The sequence below is a fragment of the Drosophila mojavensis genome, unplaced genomic scaffold (genome assembly GCF_018153725.1).
Source record: "Drosophila mojavensis isolate 15081-1352.22 unplaced genomic scaffold, ASM1815372v1 contig_108, whole genome shotgun sequence".
In the NCBI taxonomy this organism is placed as follows: domain Eukaryota; kingdom Metazoa; phylum Arthropoda; class Insecta; order Diptera; family Drosophilidae; genus Drosophila; species Drosophila mojavensis.
In genome coordinates, this window is record NW_025318636.1 from 2246189 (window position 1) to 2268203 (window position 22015).

General features: G+C 40.8%; 3 protein-coding genes across 3 annotated transcripts in view; all 3 read right to left on the reverse strand.

Annotated features, from left to right (window-relative positions):
• Positions 1–7655, reverse strand: part of LOC116803962 — a 35952-nt gene extending 28297 nt beyond the window's left edge. Inside the window, exon 1 of the mRNA XM_044008254.1 lies at positions 7520–7655. The gene's annotated coding sequence lies outside the window, so the exon portion shown is untranslated. The remainder of the gene's footprint in view (positions 1–7519) is intronic.
• A 1554-nt stretch (positions 7656–9209) lies between these two features.
• Positions 9210–10178, reverse strand: LOC122757434. Its single transcript, XM_044009409.1, has one exon. The coding sequence runs from the start codon at positions 10176–10178 to the stop codon at positions 9210–9212; it is 969 nt and encodes a 322-aa protein (XP_043865344.1).
• A 530-nt stretch (positions 10179–10708) lies between these two features.
• On the reverse strand, positions 10709–14433 carry LOC122757440. Its single transcript, XM_044009438.1, has 3 exons — positions 13876–14433; positions 12442–13785; positions 10709–10798 (listed from the first exon to the last, which is right to left on the reverse strand). Exons 1-3 carry the CDS (start codon positions 14431–14433, stop codon positions 10709–10711), a joined length of 1992 nt encoding a protein of 663 aa, XP_043865373.1.
• Positions 14434–22015: the final 7582 nt, after the last annotated feature.

Consider the following 22015-nt stretch of genomic DNA (forward strand, 5'->3'; position numbering starts at 1 on the left):
AGAGTTCCTCTGGAATAAAGTCCAGTCTACGCTTACCGATTTGGAGGTAAAATATGATATACCTTCCCATGAAATCGACGGCATAGACGCATTGGAGCTTAAAGTCCATACATTGTCGAAGAAACTTAACAGGAAGTTAAGTGTCTTTCACAGTATGAAAGAAGACGTTCCAGAGATGCCAAAATCGGATCTTCCTCAATTTAATGGAAGTCCCAAAGAGTGGCCAACGTTCTTCAACTTGTTCTCCGACATGGTTCACAAAAGGAAGGATATCAGCGACACAAGGAAGCTGAACTACCTGAAATCATGCCTCAAAGGGAGATGCCCAAATGGTAGTGAGCCATTTGTTAAGTGGATCAGCTGCTAGCTACAATTCGGCGTGGGAACTTATATGTAAGCGCTATGAAAATAAGCGCAAGATATTCGCAAACGCCGTTAACCAGCTAGTGGACATGGAACTGCTGGAAAACGATGATGAAAGCAGGATCCGCCGATTCTTGGATACAGCAAATGAGAATATTCACATCGTTAAAGAAGTAGCCCAAATTGGTAACGATGCTGATGTACTAATCGCTCAAATTTTGCTAAGAAGGTTCTCAACTGAAGTCCCACAACTTTACGAGAAACATGTAAAGAGAGCTATAGAAATTCAATCCTTACAAAATGTACTGGAGTTTGTTGATCAACTATACAATTCAATAGACGCAGTACAAAAAAGGGCCGCCCAGACGATTACTGAAGCAAAGAAAACGAGCTACAAAAGATGCCGTTTTTGCAAACTGGATAGCCACGACATAACAAGATGCTCAAGATTTAAAGCAGAGCCAGTTAAAATGCTCTATGCTTTAAATGCCTAGGAGCTCATTGTATAAAAGATTGCAAAAGGGATTTGGCATGCAAGTATTGCACCAAACCACACAACAATTTGCTTCACGAGGAAGCGAATAAAAACGAGACCTTCAGCAGCAACTGTCTCAAAGAAAGCAACGGACAAGATACGTTGCTGGCAACTGCGCTCATACAGATCAAAAATAAGTCCGGAAAATACGAGCAGCTAAGGGCCCTCATCGATGGAGGCTCCCAAAGAACGTTGATATCGGAAGAAGCCGCACAACAGCTAAAACTGCGCCGAATCAAGAGGGACGTGGAAGTACAAGGAATTTCGCAAAATACTGAAATTCTGAAAAACAGCGTCTGCTTGACAATCAAGCCTAGAATGTCAAGCAAATTCGTAACTTCAACGCAGGCACTTGTTATGCCAAAACTACAGAGAGCTCTACCGAGCAAGAAAATTGACATGGATGTCAATAAAGACTGGATGGGCTGCGAGCTAGCGGACCCACACTTCAACGAGCCCAGCAGAATCGATGTTGTCATCGGTGTTGATTTGCTTCCCTTAATAATGTTGGGAAACGTTAAAAAAGTCAACGAAACACTGGGACAGAAAACTGAACTTGGATGGATTGTTTCTGGCAACATAGCTAGATCATCAAACAACAAGGTGATCAGCGCAACAACGACCATACGCCTGGATGACCTCGAACGCTTCTGGGAGCTTGAAAGTAACTCAAGCGATTCGGAAGAAAACAATGATTGCGAGAAAAAATTCCAGGAAACAACAACAAGAGATGAGGAAGGCCGGCTAGTGGTGTCCATACCACTCAAGAAAGACCACGAATTAGGAAACTCGCGCAAGCAAGCTATGGCCAGACTAATGCAAATGGAGAAAAAATTCAAAAAGCACCCACAATTATTCACAGAATATAAGGACTTCATGGAGCAATACCTGAAGCTAGGTCATATGGAACCTGTAGACACAATTGGCAAAGGCAAATACTATATGCCACATCAAGCTGTAATCAGACCAAACAGCCTTACTACTAAGTTAAGAGTAGTGTTCGACGCTTCAGCAAAAACCACTAATGGATTAAGTCTAAATGATGTGATGCTAGTCGGGCCCAAAATACAAAAGGATATCTTCGATATTTTAATCAAATGGCGACAATGGAAGTATGTGATGACAGCCGACATCGAGAAAATGTACCGCCAGATTAAGGTCGCCAAAGCTGATCAGGAATATCAATCATCCTCTGGAGAGATGACCCAAAAATGCCAATAAAAGAGTACAAGTTAACTACAGTGACATACGGGACATCGGCTGCACCTTTCTTAGCTGTTCGCTGTCTTCAGGAATTAGCAAACCAACACTGCCAAGGAAACAATCAGCTAATGAGAACAATAAAAGAAGACTTCTACATGGACGACCTCATTACTGGTGGCGACTCGATAGAGGACTGCATCAACACTCAAACAGCACTCTTGAGTATCATGGAAAAGGCAGGCATGCATCTAAGAAAATGGGTGTCAAATGATGACAGAATCATTGCTGGAATCGATGATGGTGACTCAACTGAAAAAATTATTATAAACAAAGACGAGTCAGTCAAAACCCTTGGACTACAATGGGACCCCAAAAAAGATGTCTTCACATTTGTTGTCGATTGCCCAAAATTAGAGCGCACTACCAAACGCCTAATTTTGTCTCAATTGGCAAGAATCTTCGATCCACTGGGATGGCTTACACCAGTCACGCTACAAGGAAAATGCTTCATTCAAGAGCTGTGGAAACTACCGTTAACTTGGGACGAACAACTGGAGCCTAGTCTCGTCAATTATTGGCAAGAATATGCAAGGGCATTGCCAGAGCTAGCCAGGATCAATATACCACGCTGGTCTGGAAAATCGAGCACAGATTCAACGGAGCTACATGGATTTTGTGACGCATCAGAAAAAGCATATGCAGCGGTGGTGTATACAAAGGTCGGAGACAAAATCACTTTGCTAGCTGCGAAAAGCAAAGTGAACCCAATAAAAAACAAGAAGACAATTCCCAAACTAGAGCTATGTGCAGCTCATATACTATGCAAACTATTAACAAAAATTCAAGCAATAGTAGGAAATAATATCAAAACGATAGCATGGAGTGATTCACAAATTACACTAGCTTGGATAAACAACAAGCGTAGCAAGGACAGATTCGTCAAAACCAGAGTAGACGAAATAAACAAGGAACTGCCTCACGTCGAATGGAAATACGTGAAATCGGCAGACAACCCAGCAGATGTTGCCTCAAGAGGAATCGCCCCGGAACACTTAGCAGCATGCGACATATGGTGGAAAGGGCCTGAGTGGCTGACAAAACAACCACATCAGTGGCCACAATTTGAAGAGCCAGAAACTGTTATAGTAGCAACTATAACAACAAAGGAAAACTACCTGAGTCCACTATTAACAAGGTTCTCGTCAATAAATAAGTTAACAAGTGTGATGGCCTACATATTACGCTTTATTGCTAAATCAAGGGGAAAGAAGCATCAGCCGACGCACCTAACCGTCGAAGAACTAAAGCAGGCCAAAACACTCGTTGTAAAATTGCAACAACAACTTGATTTTGGACATGAAATAAACTTACTCAAAGCAGGAAAACCTTTGGAAGCTAAAAGTAAATTACAAGCGCTCAACCCGTTTCTGGATGCTAATGGAGTCTTACGTGTGGGAGGCCGTCTCCAAAGTGCGTTGGTACCATATAATGTGAAACACCCAATTATAGTTGGAAAATCACATCTTTCTTGGCTAATCATAAACAACGCACATAAGGAAACCTTACATGGCGGACTGAAGCTAATGAGAAACCTCATTCAAAGAGAATTCTGGATTGTCGGCTTACGGAACACGCTTAAGAAATACTTACGCGAATGCGTTACCTGCATCAGGTACAAACAAGAAATGGCCAGTCAGTTAATGGGAAACTTACCAGTTTATCGAGTAACAGGCGATTACCCGTTCCAAAACACTGGTATTGATTACGCTGGACCTTTCCAAATTAGATGTTCCAAAGGAAGAGGCCAAAAGTCATACAAAGGGTACATATGCCTATTTGTATGCATGGCCACAAAGGCTCTACATCTGGAAGCGGTCAGTGACTTATCATCAGATAAGTTCTTAGAAGCTCTACATCGATTTTTTGCAAGACGAGGCAAAAGCGAGAACTTGTATTCGGACAACGGCACTAATTTCGTAGGTGCCGCTAGAATATTGGACAAGGAACTGGTCGCAGCTATAAAAGGAAATAGCAGTATCGCACCAGTGCTGGAACGAGAAGGCATCAAATGGCACTTCATCCCGCCGGCAAGCCCCCACATGGGAGGAATATGGGAAGCCGGAATAAAATCAGTAAAACACCACCTTAAGCGAGTCATCGGCGATAACAGCTTCACGTTTGAGGAGTTTTCGACACTGCTATGCCAAATTGAAGCAGTACTAAACTCACGACCCCTGGTTGCCTTAAATAATGACACAGAGGGAGACGACATATTGACACCCGGTCATTTTATTGTTGGACGACCACTGATTGGAGCTCCAGAACACTTTGACGAGCATAGAAAAATTGGATCTCTAGATAGATGGAGACACATGCAACGAATCAGAGCAGAATTCTGGAGGAAATGGAAAGAGGAATACCTGGCGTCGTTGCAACAGCGAACCAAATGGCGACAAGCAAATGCAAACCTCACAGAAGGCCAACTTGTTCTATTAAAACAAGAAAACACGCATCCCGCTAGATGGCCCATGGGAAAAATTACAAAAACTACTAAAGGACAAGATGATAAAGTTCGAGTAGTCACAATAAAAACAAACATGGGTGAAGTCAAAAGATCAGTAAACAAGATCTGTTTATTACCCACTAATGAAAAGGATAAACAAGACGACTCTACAAAAGACCGAAGAAAAACACGGTCAGCAAAGTTACCTGCCGGAAAAGCGACAATCTTAAGTCTGCTAATGGTATTGCAAGTAGCAAGTGCTGCAATCATACCTGCTACAAACATAACCACCAAAATCAAAGTTCAAGATATGGATCCACAAACGGCAATGCTAATGGATAAACTTGGAAAAGTGGAAGTCGTCTCTTCAAGCTGGCAGATGCTGTTCTACTACGACATGCAAGCTTATTTCGAAGTGCTAAAACAAGCAGATGAACTCATGAGCAAAACAAACATCATTTGCGAAAAATTGGGCGATTTCAACGAATACTGCACAACAGTGAGCAGTACAATAATGTTAAAAATTAAAAACATTAGAGAAAAAAATAAAATTATCACCCAAACGGCCAACAGATCGAAACGGTTCATAATGTTTTTCGATATTGGCACTGCAAACAGACTGGAAGAAAACATGCAGACAATAATCAAAAACGAAAAGCGGCTAAGTGATTATGTCAGCAACCAAACATCCATCATAAATGCAACATCAAACCTTGTACAAACCACTACAGAGGAGGTAAATAAAAACTTCGAAAAGGTTACAATGGAGATAAATAAAATGGCAAACACTATGAAGGATAACTTTTTCGTCTACAAAGAGTCCATAAAGTTCTTTATGTTGATCAACCAAGTGAGAAGCTGGATTGAGGAAACCAAGGATCTCCAGTCAGCAGTAATTTCCCTGGTGACAGATATTAACCAAGGAAAAGTGCACCCGTCCCTAGTCGAACCAAATAAGATGTTAGCTGAACTCAACAAGATCCAACAGAAACTGCAGAGGAACCAACTTCTTCCTGGCGAAAACTCTCCGAAAAGACTTCAGTTAGTATACAAACTAATGAAAGCGCAAGCAATATTTAAGGACAACATGCTAATCATAGACGCAAGGCTACCAATATACATAAACCAGCATGCTACTCTCTTCGAAGCAATACCAATACCACTCGTATTGAAAGGAAGAAAAGTTATCCCGAAAACTAAAACTAAATTCCTTATCTTCAATACTGAGATAAACGCATACCACTCAATGACTGAAATGGAAGTAAGTCATTGCCAGCATGAAGACGAGATCACATACCTGTGCGAAGGAAGTTGGGCGTGGGAAGAGGCAGACGACGAAAGTTGTGAAATATCTCCAATAAAACCAAGCACCAAGCAGCCATGCAAGATGATGGAATACGAGGGAGACACGTTCGTCAAGAAACTCAATGGAAAAAACCGATGGCTCTTTAAAGTATTTAAGGAGAAGTCTGCCCACATTATATGCGGAAACTACGAGGAGATAGTCCAGCTACCAAACCAAGGCATAATCGAGCTATATGCTGGATGCTCAGCCAGAATAGGTAAAATTAACATTATTACTCCGCAGGATCTAGTATCTACAAATACTGCAAGGTACTCGCCACTCTTCCTCAAAATAATCGACCAGAACGTCACATGGGATTCAACACCACTTCAACACATTGTCGTAAATAACTCAGTAGAGCTACAACGAGTTCAACAAAGCATAGAAGACCTGCACCGGCAAAAGGTACATATTGAAGATCTTGTCTTCCACACAATGAATGGACATATTTCGTTGGGACTAGTAATAATTATAATATCGCTATTTATCGTGTATCTAATCAAGAAGAGAAACCAGAGACAGCAATTGTTAGCTATAACCTTCTCTGGCCCCCCGCAGAATGTTCATGAACATGCATGAACATGGAAATATGATAAGTAGGGGAACGTACGCGCTATGCACTCGACAGCTAGCATAAAATAAATAACATATGTCTCAAGTGTGAACTGTCAAACTGGGCATACATTATGACCCTGACCCTTAGCGATTAGAATACGTAAGAGGCGAGCGCTGAGCATTACAAACTCAGCGATAGCATAAGAATAGCTAATAAGCCAACGCGGAGCCTTACAACCTCAGCGATAGGATAAGAATAGATAATAGAACCACGCGGAGCCTTACAAACTCTGCGATAAGATAAGAACATGCAATAGACCAATGCTGAGCCTTACACACTCAGCAATAGACGCACTAGATTTAAGGGTTGAAATTATGCATGAGTCTGGGTATATAAACCCAGGCTCAGAAGAATAAAGATCAATACGAAACTAAACACCATCATAGTGAAGTGTATTCGTTCAAATACTATCAATGCACTTGGCCAAAACACATTCTGGTCAACGTGTGCATTTCCGCCACGAGCGCCGAGTCAGCACCACCGTGAGAGCCATCGTGTCACAAGACACCTATCAGCAGCAACAGCAGTGACCACGGCGGCAGCGACGCCAATATCAGCAGCGGCAGCTTTCATATAAATAGTACTTGTATAATTATTCTTAAGTTAGTTCTAATCCAACTCCGAAAGAGAATAAATGTTTTTTAAATCCAAAAACCGCTTTCGAATATTTAATTTACATATACATATTTGAGGGAGCAGAGAGAGCGAGAGAGCAAGAACAAAAATTGAGCATAGAGGCATCTTTTATTCAACATTTGACCATCTCGGTCGAGCGCATGAAGCGAAATGATTGTACTTTCGGATATTTTCGTAGCCCGAAAAAAGTAAGTAGAAGAGCCGAATACGAAGTGGTCTGGGAGATTATGCTCGACAAAAAGTGTGCAAAACGCTTTACACTGCGTGTCCGGTCTACGTGTTCTCTGGTTAGTGCTGCGACGCAACTCATATACTCACCGTAGCAATTCATATACTCGGCCTCAAAACTTATTTATTCTTTGTCGCTCAATACAATGACTTGGACGAACAACATTGTATTGAGGAAGTAGTACTTCCTACCACTGACCAGAGAACACATAGACTAGACATGTAGTACAAAGTTTTTCAACACCGAAAAATCTGTCTCCTAGGCAGTGTTGCCGAATCAGCTATTTTGTAGCTAGATCTGGCTACTTTTTAATGCCGATTGCTACAAAAATTTTCAAACAGCTATTAGCTACAAATCTGGCTATTTTCAAATATTAAATTTAGCTAAAATGCAAGCGAATTTATAACAAAATTCGCTTCGATACTTTTTAAATGTAAATGATTTAAATGTACTGAGCTTTGTGTAGAATTAATACTACAAATGAAGAATAGGTAAGCTTTCTAATATGCTATGCAAAATTCATTTCTTATCAGTTTTTATACCCTGACCCATTGACGCCATCATTTTGTAAAAAACGCATTTCAAGTACTAGAGACTTGTGCTTTGGAATGTACACACATTTTAGCCATATGATCACGTTTTGAAAGTTTCATTAAGATTGTATGTCCACAAAACATATGGATTACGCCGATATGGCAAATGTTGCTACGAGTCTTAAAACGAAAATACAAGAAATTTGCAGGCATAATGGTGGTACGAGATTGATTCTCGTATCGAGGTTCAAATCAAATCACAATTTCCACCTGTGTTGAATGATGGGTTTCCGTATAAATTAAAAGAAACCTAGTGGTCAAAGTTAAGTTTAAAGCACTAACTATATAACAAAATTAAAAGGCGGTTGTCTGGAAATCTCTAATCAACAAGCAAAGCATAAATATGCAAAAATAAAAACATGAATTGCAGAGACCTTCTATTCGATCGTGGAATAACCCTTACCCTAGTAGGTCTTAGAACCAAAGAGGAATACTTTGGGCTTCCCTTTCGGAAGAGAATAAGTCTGGCAACAATATATAAAAGAAAAAAGTAAAATAAATAAATAAATGAAACGAAAGCAAGAGAGAGACCAGATGATTGTGGAACCACCCTCACCTAAGTAGGTCTTACACCAAAAAGGATCCTGAGGGCTTCCCAAGCCATATAAAATAATAAAAACTGTTTGCCGGTTCGGTAACAAAAGATAATACAACTAGTAATTCAGTAATTCTATAACAGACAACGCAATAACACACGTGGTAATACACACACGTAATTCAATACAATTAGTAATTCAATGAAATAATATAAAAGAAATAATATTCACGTCAACTATTTAAAAAAGGTTTTACGACTGTTGAGCTATCGAGATTTTTCGAATAGCTTTAAATTATTAAACGATTGAATTTACTTAGTGATTAGTTTATTAGCGATTATTAGAGTTTACAGAGTTTATGTGATAGACGCGAGCAAGCGACTAGTCTGTCGTGCTGTCCGCTACTATGTTTGTAATAGTCAATCTAACACTGCATCTGCTCTAAACAAGAGTTAATTGCATACTAACTACAATGTACGCGAGCCGGCGGATTAAGCTGAGCCGGTGCGTGGGTGAAAGAGACAACGCAAAAGGGAGAGCGTGATCTCCGTTACAAATTCTCTTACATGATAACATATTCTATGAACTGCCGCTCTTAATTACAATGAAGCGATGATTGCTGAGCCCAACATCCTCCCCCCGTTGAAGACTTAGTCTTCAACAGAATCCTTAAGGGGCAGCAAGCACAGCTTATTTGTAGCTCTTCTTATCTCGCCAGCTTCTGTTTTTAGTAGGGCTACCCGTGCAACGCCATCACTTCCAGGGATAAGTTCGATTATTCTGGCTAGTGGCCACTTAAGTGAAGGTAGATTCTCATCCTTCACAAGAACTATGTTGCCAACAGCCAAGCCAGGTTTGGAAGTTCTCCATTTCGCTCGCTGTTGTAACAAGTTGAGATATTCGTCCCGCCAACGAGTCCAGAACACCTGCTGGAGATAGCTTACGCGCTGCCAAGCATCCAAACGATTAAAATTGAGCCCTGTCAGGTTTGGCTCACTGAAGGACGAAGGAGGGCCACCGTTGATGAAATGCGCAGGAGTCAACACGTCTATGTCTGATGGGTGCTCTGAAATCGAAACTAAAGGGCGTGAATTAACGACAGCAGCGATGTTGCAAACCAGTGTGCGAAGCTCATCGTAAGTTAGGACGGAGGACCCAACACATCGGTAAAAATGATGCTTCGCTGTCTTCACTGCAGCCTCCCACAAGCCACCAAAGTGAGGTGATCGTGGAGGGATGAAATGCCATTCGATTGAGTCTGCCAAACAGAAATCCTTCACAGCCTTCTGGTGGGTGTCTGACAGAAATAGACGCTTCAACTCCTGAAGCTGATTGCGGGCACCAAGAAAGTTTGTGGCGTTATCCGACCAGATTTGACTTGGCTTTCCTCTGGTGCATATGAAACGTTGAAGTGCATGCAAAAATGCCGCGGTAGTTAAATCCTTGACTAACTCCAACCAAATAGCCTTCGTAGCAAAACAAATAAACACACAAACGTAGCATTTCACAGGCGCCTTGTTTCGTGACTCAGGCTTGTAAAAGAAGGGTCCGCAAAAGTCGACTCCAGTCACTCCAAAGACCCGATAGCCGTCGACTCGATCCTTGGGTAGATCTGCCATTATGTGTTCAACGAGTCGGGGCCTTGCACGAAAGCAAATTACGCATCTCTGAATTACACTGGCTACAGTTTTTCTACCTCCAATTGGCCAATATTGGGAACGAACCAACGCTAGCACTGCTCGGGGACCAGCGTGCAAGTTTCGCTGATGGAAATGCATTATGATGGCTCTAGTTACTGGATGAACTTTGGGCAAAATAATTGGATGGCGACTATCGAAATTTAAAGTTGAGTTTTTGAGACGACCATCGACACGTAGCAGCCCAATCTCATCAAGGAACGGTGACAGCGAGGCTAGACTGCTGGATGACGGAACCATTCCTTTATTTCGAAGAGCATTTATGTCGTCTGAGAGATGTGTTCGTTGAATCATTCTTAACAGTATATGAGTGCCGTTCCGGATGTCTGCTAGGGTTATTCCTGGACCATGACTTTTTTTAATAAACTTTGATACGTATGCAAACGTACGCTGCAAGCGGCCGAAAGAATTCACAAACTTGCAGTCCATAGAGACATCATGGACTGCGTCCTTTACAAGAAGCACAGTTCTTCGACGCTCAATTGAAGTTCTTTCTGGAAGTGCTGAGACTGGCCACTGAGATCTGGGCTTACAGAGGAAACCTGGACCGTTGAACCAATGTAATGATGCATTTAAATCCGAGGGCAATGCACCCCCGAGATAATATATCCGCGGGATTCAGTGTTGTAGGTATATAGTGCCATTCCATTGCTGATGTGAGATCTTGTATCGTGGCGATGCGATTTGAAACAAAAACGTTAAATCGTCCGGGCTCGTCATTGATCCAAGAAAGCGCAACAGTAGAGTCAGACCAACAATGAAACTCGCCTGCGAAAATGCCTAAGCGAGCCACTTCATTCATTAGACGCGCAAGCAACTCTGCCCCGCATAGTTCCAGCTTGGGAACCGTGAGCGTTTTTAGAGGCGCAACTCGAGACTTAGAGCAAAGCAACCTGCTGATGGTATGCTGACCTCTGGATACAATATAAATGCAAGCTCCGTATGCCTCGATGCTGGCATCGCAGAATCCATGGACCTCAACCTTCGATCCTGGTATTAATGATAGCCTGGGAAATGCACTACTAAGACCATTGCCAAAGTTGCTGCAAATGTCTAGCCATGCAGTGTGACATGCAGACGGGAGACTCTCATCCCAATCAAGTTTATGCCTCCAGAGTTGTTGCAAGAAGATTTTAGCTTTCGTTATTACTGGGCCGACCAGGCCGAGGGGATCATAAAACCTAGCAATAGACGAGAGAACAGAGCGCCTGGAGGGCTTAGAGGCTGAATTCAGAGCTAGATATGAGAAAAGAAGTTGATCAGATGCCGGATCCCATGCAAGGCCAAGTGTCTTTGTAATGTCGCTGCCATCATTGAACCTAATGAGCGATTCCTTGTCGCAGTCTGTTACGCCGTCCAGTACCATGGGATGGCTTGAACACCACTTCCTCAATTTAAACTTCCCACATGCCAAGATTCCAGCTGTCTCTTGCATAACAAGTCTTGCTTCTTCGACTGAATTTCCTCCACTAATCAAATCATCAACATAGAAATCGCGAAGCAGTACGTCGGACCCGACTGGGAATGCGTTCCTTTCATCTACGGCAAGCTGATGCATGGCGCGCACAGACAAAAATGACGCTGGTTTTGTTCCATATGTTACCGTATCAAGCCTGAAAACTTCCAACTCATCATCTGGCGAATTCCTCCATAAAATGCATTGTAGATAGCTGTCCGGCTCAGGTACTTTCACGCAACGATACATTTTGCAAATATCGCCGGTGAGTGCAACTGGATAAGATCGGAAGCGCAATAATATGTCGACTAATTTTGGCTGAATGACGGGACCTGACATTAGAATGTCATTCAACGAATGCCCAGTTGTTGTAGATGCAGATCCATCAAAGACGACGCGAAGCTTGGTAGTTGTGCTATCATCCTTCAGAACGCAGTGATGAGGAAGAAAATATCTGCATAGATGGAATGAATTTAGAGGAACGCGTGACATGTGACCAAGTTCAAGATACTCTTTCAGAAATGCTGAGTATTGAGACTTTATATGCGGCAAACGACTCAATTTCTTCTCCAAATTGAGAAACCGATGTCGCGCTTGCTCATAAGAATCTCCAAGAAGCTCGCAACTAAGCTTAACAGGCAGGCGTACTGTATATTGGCCACTAGCCAATCGATTGTAATGCCTCGCAAAATGCGCTTCGCAGTCTGAGTCTTCCTTGCTGAACCTTACAATGGAATCGCTGCAGCGCTCAACTTCCCAAAAGCGACGAACGAGACTGTCCAACTTGATATCAGCACAGGAGTCTGTAATCGGATCCAAAGGCGTCTTTGAAGCTATTAGCACGGAGTTGTGGTTGCGAGCCTCGCCACCTGATACAACCCAACCAAGACGAGTCTTCTGTAACAATGGAAGTCCAGGCATCAACTTGATTTGTCCCACACAGAGCAAATCATAAAACAGGCTAGCTCCGATAAGCAGATCTACTCGTTGCGGCCTATGGAAAGCTGGATCTGCTAGCACTATATTTTGCGGTATGCTCCAATTGCTCGTATTCACATTAGAACTGGGCTGCCTGCCAGTTATATTTGTAGCTACCATAGCCGTTATGCTAGTTGTATATTCAGATGCATGAGCTTGAAGAGTGAGGCAAATGCTGCTGCCATCCATGGCAACATTGGAGTTGCCTACGCCGCATACAGATGCCACCGATTTTGTTCTCTTAAGTTGCAGGAGATTCGCAAATCTGGCTGTAATGAGATGTAGTTGAGAGCCTGAATCTAAAAGCGCACGACAAGGAACAAGCTCGCCAAACCGATTCCTTGCCAGAACCACTGCGGTAGCCAGGAGCACAACATCGCTGTGCTGATCCTTGGATAAGAGAGTAGTGGCTGGTGCTGAGGGCTGAGGGATGGTCTGTACTCTTGATGTTGAAGATTGTTGATGGGGCGGAATTGCTGCCTGCGATGTGCTGGAGTGGCCGAGATGAAGAAGCGTATGATGCTTGACTCCACAGACCCGACAACTGCGCGAGCCACATTGTCGCGACTGATGACCTCCCTTGAGACAATTCAAACATAAGCCAGCCTTTCGGACCTCATTCAGGCGAAGACTAGGAGACAAGTTTGCGAATCTTGGGCATTTGTAGATTGTGTGCTCAAGATCATTACAAAAATTGCAACTGTGAGTACTGTGGCCGGTTACGAGAAATGCTGATCTACTGGTAGCAACCTTACTGCAAGAATTCATCGGCTTACTTGACGAATAGTTTGTAAGAGCAAATTTCATCGATTCCAAAGTACGGCAACGAAGCTCAAGAAATGAGGAGACTTCTTCATATCTGGGTATCTGAAGAGCCGTCTCTGAGTTGTCCAATTTCTCTTCCCATTTAGCTTGTGAGGCCTCATCAAGCTTCTGTAGCAGTATCTGAGCAATCATGGCACTGGCTATCTGCTCTGTTGTGCCCAGACTACTGAGCGCACGCATATGGACATTGAAGCTGTCAGATAGCTCACGCAGCTTGATTATGGTTCCGTTTTCTACTCTTTTGAGACCTAAGATCTTTACGATGTGGGCCTGGAAGATTAAACGTCGGTTATCATATCTCTGCTTTAATAAATTTATGGCAATTGTATAATTATCATTAGAAATTTCCAAAGAGCGAACCGTATCCAACGCTGCGCCATCGAGGCAGGACCGGAGGTGCTGAAGTCTTTCCATATTGCTGATTTCTGGCCGACTTTCAATGATTGTAGAAAACATTGAGTAGAAATCAGCCCAATTAGCATATCCACCGCTGAACGTAGGTAACTTTAATGGCGGCAACGCAGGTGCAGCCTGCAATCTGGGAGCGGATGCGCGAGGAGGGTCACTTGGACGACTAAACGTGGAACTATGATGCACTTGAGCAGTACGACTTTGCACTTCGGACATTATTGTTGACTGCATGACCATTATTAAATCATCAAAGTCAGTGCGCAAATTGCTGGACATCTCAGTAAAGTCGAGCTCCTCTAGACTTTCATGGGCCTTGCTAAAGGAGTGGCTTAGCTTGTCGATATGCTCCAGTAGAACATTTAGAGTGCTGTCACTGTGATCGGCAAGAGCATCTGAATCGACCTTGGATTGTAGCTTTTTTACGCGTTCAAACACCGACTGTACCTTGAGCTTATAAAACCGCACGCGATCTTCGGGAGCAACTGCACTAGCATCTAAATTCGCCATGACGAGTACAGCAAGAGCAACACGATAGAGCTCAAAGTCGTTGGTGCGAGCGCGATTGCAAGAGTAAGTAAATGTATATATAGCGCAGACACAAACTTGGAATAAGTCGTATTTGTCGAGCAGAGTACTTGCAACTTTAATAAACTGGCAAAGAATTATATTATGGTACTCAAATAATATACACGTATGAATTGTTGCACACCGGTACGATTATTATGGACGCGCTCGTATCGCAGCCGTGGCGAAAAAGTGCAATGTCAACGAAGAATAACGGCAAGCATGTAATTACACTGTGCTTATGCAAACTTAATCACTTATAGATTGAAGCTATAGAACACGCAGTCACTAACCATAGACATAGTTCAGAAATTAGCTGATTCTTTATTAGATTGTCATTTGCAGAAGTTTTCGCATGTGTACTACTTTTACGGGCGCCAGTGTATTGCAGACCGAACGAAAGAGTGTCTGGCGAATTGGCAAAGTAACGGCACGCAACTAATCGCTATATACACTGCTTATATTCACGGGTGTATGTATGTATGTGATGCTGTCAATATATATATGCAAATATGTAGAAAGAAACGAAAATATCACGTCGGGGTCACCAAATGTTGAGCTATCGAGATTTTTCGAATAGCTTTAAATTATTAAACGATTGAATTTACTTAGTGATTAGTTTATTAGCGATTATTAGAGTTTACAGAGTTTATGTGATAGACGCGAGCAAGCGACTAGTCTGTCGTGCTGTCCGCTACTATGTTTGTAATAGTCAATCTAACACTGCATCTGCTCTAAACAAGAGTTAATTGCATACTAACTACAATGTACGCGAGCCGGCGGATTAAGCTGAGCCGGTGCGTGGGTGAAAGAGACAACGCAAAAGGGAGAGCGTGATCTCCGTTACAAATTCTCTTACATGATAACATATTCTATGAACTGCCGCTCTTAATTACAATGAAGCGATGATTGCTGAGCCCAACAACGACCATGTGAGAGCATTACTAATATATTTATCTCCACAGGAAGCAATTCTACGAGACGATTATTAATATTTTCTTATCTCCACTGGAAACGGTAAATAGCAGCAGCTTGGAAACAATGAAAAGCTGATTTAATATAAAAAATTAGATCGATAACATAGTAGGCATCGAATTGAATAGTAAGTTTTCCGACATTGAAATAATTTAGTTCGGAACGTTGCAAGGGCTGAGCGCGGCAACAACTGTGTTAGCCGATCAATTTTCAAGTCTTAAGGAAGATTTGAAGCAATTGAATTGGAAAGTGGATCGTTTGGAAAAGGAGGATACTAATCAGTCTCTCATAGAGGAACAAACCTCACTGGCCCGTCCACGTTCGGAGCTTGAATTAAATGAAATTTCGTCATTGCCGGACTGTGTTAAAGTGTTGCCCACATTCGAGGGAAACCCTTCACAATAAGCCTCGTGGGTAAACAGGATCGAGTCCATACTTGAAGATTATTCTATTATCAAGGAAAGACCTCTATATCGCTCGATAATTTTACATATACGAGGAAAAGTGATTGGAAATGCCGATGTTTCACTGCCTTAAAGGCAAGCGAACAATGAGTCGTAGTATTGTCCGCATTAATACAATCATATAGATATAGAGCTTTAGATGTTTTCATAAGGGGACTAAACGGTGACCTACCGAGGATGTCAACAGTTAGCAAACCTAAAAATTTACCGGAAGCTTATGCCATTTGTGTGAATTTACAGAATATTTCATTAAGAAGTAATTGTGTACAAGGGACATATATGTCTCGTGGAATTAATGATTATCAACAAAACAAAAACTGGAAAAATTCTTCATAAATCAGATTTAAGAAAATAGAAAAAAAAAAGGAAAATGCACATTTAATTATATTGTAATAATCCTCTTTTAACTTCCTTGACTTCCTAGCACCCATAGCACATTTAATTATATTGCAATAATCTTCTTTTAGCTTCCTTAACTTCCTTAGCACCCATAGCATCCACAGCATTTTACACGTGGTATATCCCTCCTAGTTTCGATCATTCATGGTAATAGGGATTTCCGAGATGCCAGACGGAATGAAATAAATGCGTTTACAATGTTGGATGTATTGTCATAACCACAAATGAATACTAAATGTATGGAACTATGAATGCTTTGAATTAACTTGAAGGTGGATATCGATGGCCCTCTTTATGCTAATTTATGGACTCTGGATAATAAATTTATATTGGATAATTATCATTATATTGGACAATTTATATTGGATGGATATCGTATTAGATAAATATCATTATATTGGGCAATTTATATTGGATAATTATCATTATATTGGACAATTTATATTGGATGAATATCGTTACAATGGACATATGCACCCTGATCTGCGGGATGCAGATATTTAGATGGGGAAGAGTTAAGACTTTCGACAATCTAAGGAGGCTGGAGAGTCCAGTCAGACATTCAAGGGGAGAACCTAACCAGTTGAACAGATTTAGTTCAGTCTATATTCGGACTAGAGAGAGTTTAGACCTAGTGTTCCAAATTATATAAAATATATTATTTCATTGAACACGAAGTTGTTATATATTCACAAGAACCCAACACAGCGCACAGTGGTTGGGCTTGTATGGAGAGAGCGGTCAAAAATAGTTCCAGTTGAGATATCGAGCTGAATTTTTTTTTATTTTATAATAAGACCTTAGGAAGTGAATTTAAAACAAAAGGGGCGTGGTCCGTTCATTATACGCCTTACAAAAAAAATTTTATCAAATCACAATATAATAAAAAACCAAAAACCAACAAAATTAAAGACAAAAATAAGAAAAATATTGGTCTATTTCTTTATTAAACTAATCTTCTAATAATTGAATTGAAGAATTCATTAGTTTTGACTTTGCTTTGCACGGCAAATCTCTCTGCTCTGTAATAAATGGATCAGAGCTCAAGAGCAATCTGTTTATCAAATCCGTGTTTGTAGCAATGCGTGATGTTTTTCGGGTGTGCTGGCTTCTAAACATTTTTATATCCTTATTTCGGGATTCTGCGGCTTCTTCAGATAATTCCCCAATAGAAAGGAGGCAATAATTAATTATATCAGCTGAATGAATCAAAATTTTGTGCACGCTAGGTGGAAGATAATACCAAGGATATTTTTGTAATAGTTCTTTGGCAGTTTCCAGGGCATACTTTTGAAAATTATCAACGTTAATTTTATATCCCGATGATATCACTTGAAGCAATGTACCACATCTGACTATAAGGTTTGTATCTAATCCAGTAATTTGTGCAGATACTTCCGGGTTATTAAAAAATGTTCTGGCAGTATTGCCATCATTTGAAGTCCCGCTTCCTCCAGTTCTTGGTTTGTCCACTATAAGTCCGAGCATATCACGAAATTTAGCTTGTATCATACTTTTTCTTTCGGAAACCATTTTTTTCCCTTCTGCGGTGCTGATTCTCCAAAGCTTTTGGTCTAGCCTGTACGACAAATGAAGAAAGTATTCAAAAAATCGAATGTATGAGTGTAAAGGTGATAATCCAAACTCAAAAAATTTGGAATTTGCACTTCTCTTCAAGCAATTTTCCAAGTCATTCATTTGACTAGGTTTTGCATCACATATGTAACATTTGGCCGAAGATGTTCCACTAAGAGCATTACATATTTTTCCGTCAACCATAGTCAATTGCAATCTATGCTCAACTTGAACATTTCTCTCAGACACTAAACATTCAGTGCACTCCAATCGATTAATTTGTTCTTTGAAATACTTTTCTTCATTTAAAGCTAATTTCAAATTGCAGTCTTAAAGGTCTGCAGTAGCGTGTGGAAGACGGCCGGGGATTTTTCCAAATGATTTTGGGATCATCCGATTGTGTTACTAGCTGCAACGGTACATACGACGTAACAAACAGACTTGAATCATTGAAGTTATTATTTGAAACTTTTTGCTTATATTCCGAATGTCCCGTACTGCCATCAAATCCCCACTTTCCTATTAAAATTAAATTTTTTACTGAATCGTTGTCAATGTTGTTAATGACCTCGCATTGCAGCTTCAAAATTTGCGATGCAGTATGATCCAGTAAGCTTTGAAGATCCACTTCTGCTCCAGACTCACTTACAGTGATTTTTTCAGGGTAACTAAACGCTTTGGCTTTTAAGACTTTTTCATAGCTTGGGAAAATATCACAGAGAGATTTAGAATTTACGAAATTCCTAATAGTCAGATATTGGTGTTTTGACAAATTGGTTTCAATGATAAGCGATACAACTTCCATGATATTTACTTTCGAGCTCGCTTCAGGTAGTACTGTGGCCGATCGTAAAGCGGAAGCTACAATTTCATTAGATTTAGAAATTTCCGCAATCCTTCGTCGTTTTGTCCTATTTGAACTCTCAAAAAACATTTTTCTGGGACGTCCACGATTTGAGTTTGTTGCCAATTGGTTGACCTTACTCAACGGAATCGTTTTTTTCCCTTCCAACCATGTGCTTTGGCACTTTAATAATTGCCTTTTGTTACGCTTGTATTTTAGCCAATACGCAGCGATTTTCTTACAATCATACGTTACAACATTTTTTAGATCACATAAATTGGTTGTGAAGCCTTTGTTCTCAATGTGTTTTTGCACTGCATCAAGCACAATTTTAGTTTTGCCGGCACCAGTTCCCTTTTGAGCGCACCAAATATCAAAAATAAACATTCGCGAATATTCGCATTGATAAGAAGAACCTGACAAAAGAAAGCCAAATTACAAATAAAAAAATAAAACACAACCAAAAAAGGCGAACACGAAATAAAACAAACACAAAGAACAGCTGAGCGTCAGAGATGTTGTAGAAACATAACCTTAATGGCACAGACTGCTACCTTTTTTTTCTTACCACTTAATGGTCTGCAAATATTTGCAAACTATGGATGCGTCTTTAAAATCACAAATAATTGACGAATACAATGACATATACCACATTGGAGACGTGTGGGGGGAACACAACTAAAACCTTAGGTAAACATGAAAAACAGAGCACAAAAAACATTCAATAATCAATGTTACTAAAACACACAATTCACAATCACAATGTGTAAAATGACATAAACCTTAATTTTAACAAAAAATACATACCATTAGCTTTAAATTCCATTATTCTTACAAACAATTGGTTAAGAAACAAAAATATGAATTTTTGTTGCGTGCGCTTCTGTTTTGTCTGCTTTCGTTCAGCTTGTCAAATGTGAACACGTGTGCTGTGTTGCAGAGCTATTTTTAGAACTTACCGTTAGATTTTCGGCAAAAGCGAGATGCACTTGAAAAGTTTAGACATTTCTGTGTTGCCTTGATAACTTATTATGTTAATCTTTCAACTTTTTTTTTTTTATTTTTGACCTATGGGCGCAACCACTGTGCAGCGTCCCCCAATCATTAGTACTCTAGTACGGGAGCGCTTAACTTGAGTATAGCGTTCCACCCAACTACCTTAAAAAGGCAAATTATAAAAGGGACAATGGTGAAAATGACGAGCTGGTGGTCATAGATGAGATATCAGAATTAAATTAATAAAGTTGACTTTTTATGAAAAAACAGCACTGTTTTCTTTTTTGTTACTTTTTCAGCTATTTTAGGAGAAAGTGGGCTACTTCTAGCTACTTTCAGCCTTCGGTTTTGCTACTTTTGCTGAAAAAGTTTCGGCAACACTGCTCCTAGGGCCTATCAATTTCGTATTTGCTCGGCTCTTCACTTTTTAGGTTCGGGCTACGAAAATATGCGAAAGTACAATCATTCCGCTTCATGCGCTCGGCCGAGATGGTCAAATGTTGAATAAAATATGTCTCTATGCTCAATTTTTGTTCTTGCTCTCTCGCTCTCTCTGCTCTCTGCTCTCTCAAATATGTATACATATGTATGTATGCATGTGAGCACAAGCAGCAGCTCACGAAAATTGAAATTTCTTCGCGTTAGACTGCCGTTTCTTCCCTTACGTGAAGTGTATTCCGAACTCTTCAAGCCGTTTGCCATGCGTTTTCGTTATTATTTGTGGGAAGGGTATGAAAGCGTTGCCGCCTGTAGCAATTTTACAGTCCAGCATTTGCATTTGGTCGATCTTGTGAAGTCCTCACATACATATGTATGTATGTATGTATATACATTTGATTGTGTGTACGCATGGGATGTGCTGCTCACAATTATGGGATATCACTTGTAGAAGCATTTGTATGCCTTTAAATAGCGAACTAACTAAAGTGACAGGTGCACTTCCCATTACTTTTGATACGTTTTTATACTCATTCACGAAAGTGAATCAGTATATTGGTTTTGTGCAATGTCCGTCTTGCTGTCCTTCCGTCTGTCCGTCCGTCCGTCTGTCTGTATGAACGCAATCTATTTCGGCGCTATTGAAGCTAGAGACTTGAAATTTGGAACACATACTCGTGTATATCTCCGATTTATAAAGTGTTAAAATTTTCCCGATCCGCCCACTAGGGACGTGGCAAATCGGATAAAACTGTGTCTCCTAAAGTTGTAAACCTAGAATGCTGAAATTTTTCATGTCAGCTAATGTTATGATTCTATAAAGGCTAAAGACAAAATTATAAGTCTACGCCCATTAGAGGCGTGGCAAATCGGATCTGAAGATATAGTGATTTTTCGAATTCTGCTATATTTTTAACAAAAAATCGAAAAATACCCTGTAATTTTCACTTTTTTTTTTAGAGTAAGCATTCAAACTTTGCAGTTAGGGTACTGTTATCTCGTTCTAAAAACTGACCAAAAATGAGGTGTCTACGCCCAGTTGGGGCGTGGCAAATCGTAAAACCCTGTATATTCTACAGTATTAGAGCGAAACTTAACTACTAAATTGTTGATGGGATGTGAATGAGTATTCCGCAGTCGGTAACGCCCGACTGCAACGTTCTCACTTGTTTTACTTGCATGCATCTGTATATGTATGTACATATATGAACGGGTAAGGGATCGAAAATTTTATCCCATTTTTCCCACTGAGTTTAATCTTTAAAAATGCATTCTGATAGGCAAACCCACAGTCATTGAAATAAAATCAGGTGCTTAAAGATAAGCGCGAGTTACCCAGTCACTATACCACACATGTGTATGAGTTACTCGCCGGCCCGTTCTATGCGGTTTGCGTTTTTTGTCTCTCTCTCTCTCTCTCTCTATGGGCTCTATGGGCTCTCAAATCATCAAGCTCAGCATCGCACAAAAATGAAATTTGTTTGCGACGATCCCCCTTTTGAGTGAAGGTTACACCGAAATTTTAAAAGCGTTTGCCACGCCCATGCAAACAAAATGTAGCGTTTCGATGGATATTCGTGGGAAGGGTATGAATGTTTTGATGCGCACAAAGAATATGATTTCGTGACGAGCATGCACACACACTTGCACACTTAGTACATGTATGACCAAATTTATGACAGTGAGGGAAGCTCTTGCTGCCTGTTTTACACATAAAGAATACATTTTCGAGCATGCACACACACATTTATAGTATGGGCTTTTGTCTGCATGCGTCGCGAAACGCATGCATTATTGAAACGTGTGGCGCGAGTTATAGGAACAGTTCCATTCA

Coding starts and splice junctions, on each gene's coding strand:
- LOC122757434 (XM_044009409.1), bottom strand. CDS start 10,178: ATGGCAGATCTACCCAAGGATCGAGTCGACGGCTATCGGGTCTTTGGA.
- LOC122757440 (XM_044009438.1), bottom strand. CDS start 14,433: ATGGCGAATTTAGATGCTAGTGCAGTTGCTCCCGAAGATCGCGTGCGG. Junction 13,786..13,875: donor ATGGCGCAGCGTTGGATACG/GTTCGCTCTTTG, acceptor TTAATCTTCCAG/GCCCACATCGTAAAGATCTT. Junction 10,799..12,441: donor AGCGCTGCAGCGATTCCATT/GTAAGGTTCAGC, acceptor TCAACGGTCCAG/GTTTCCTCTGTAAGCCCAGA.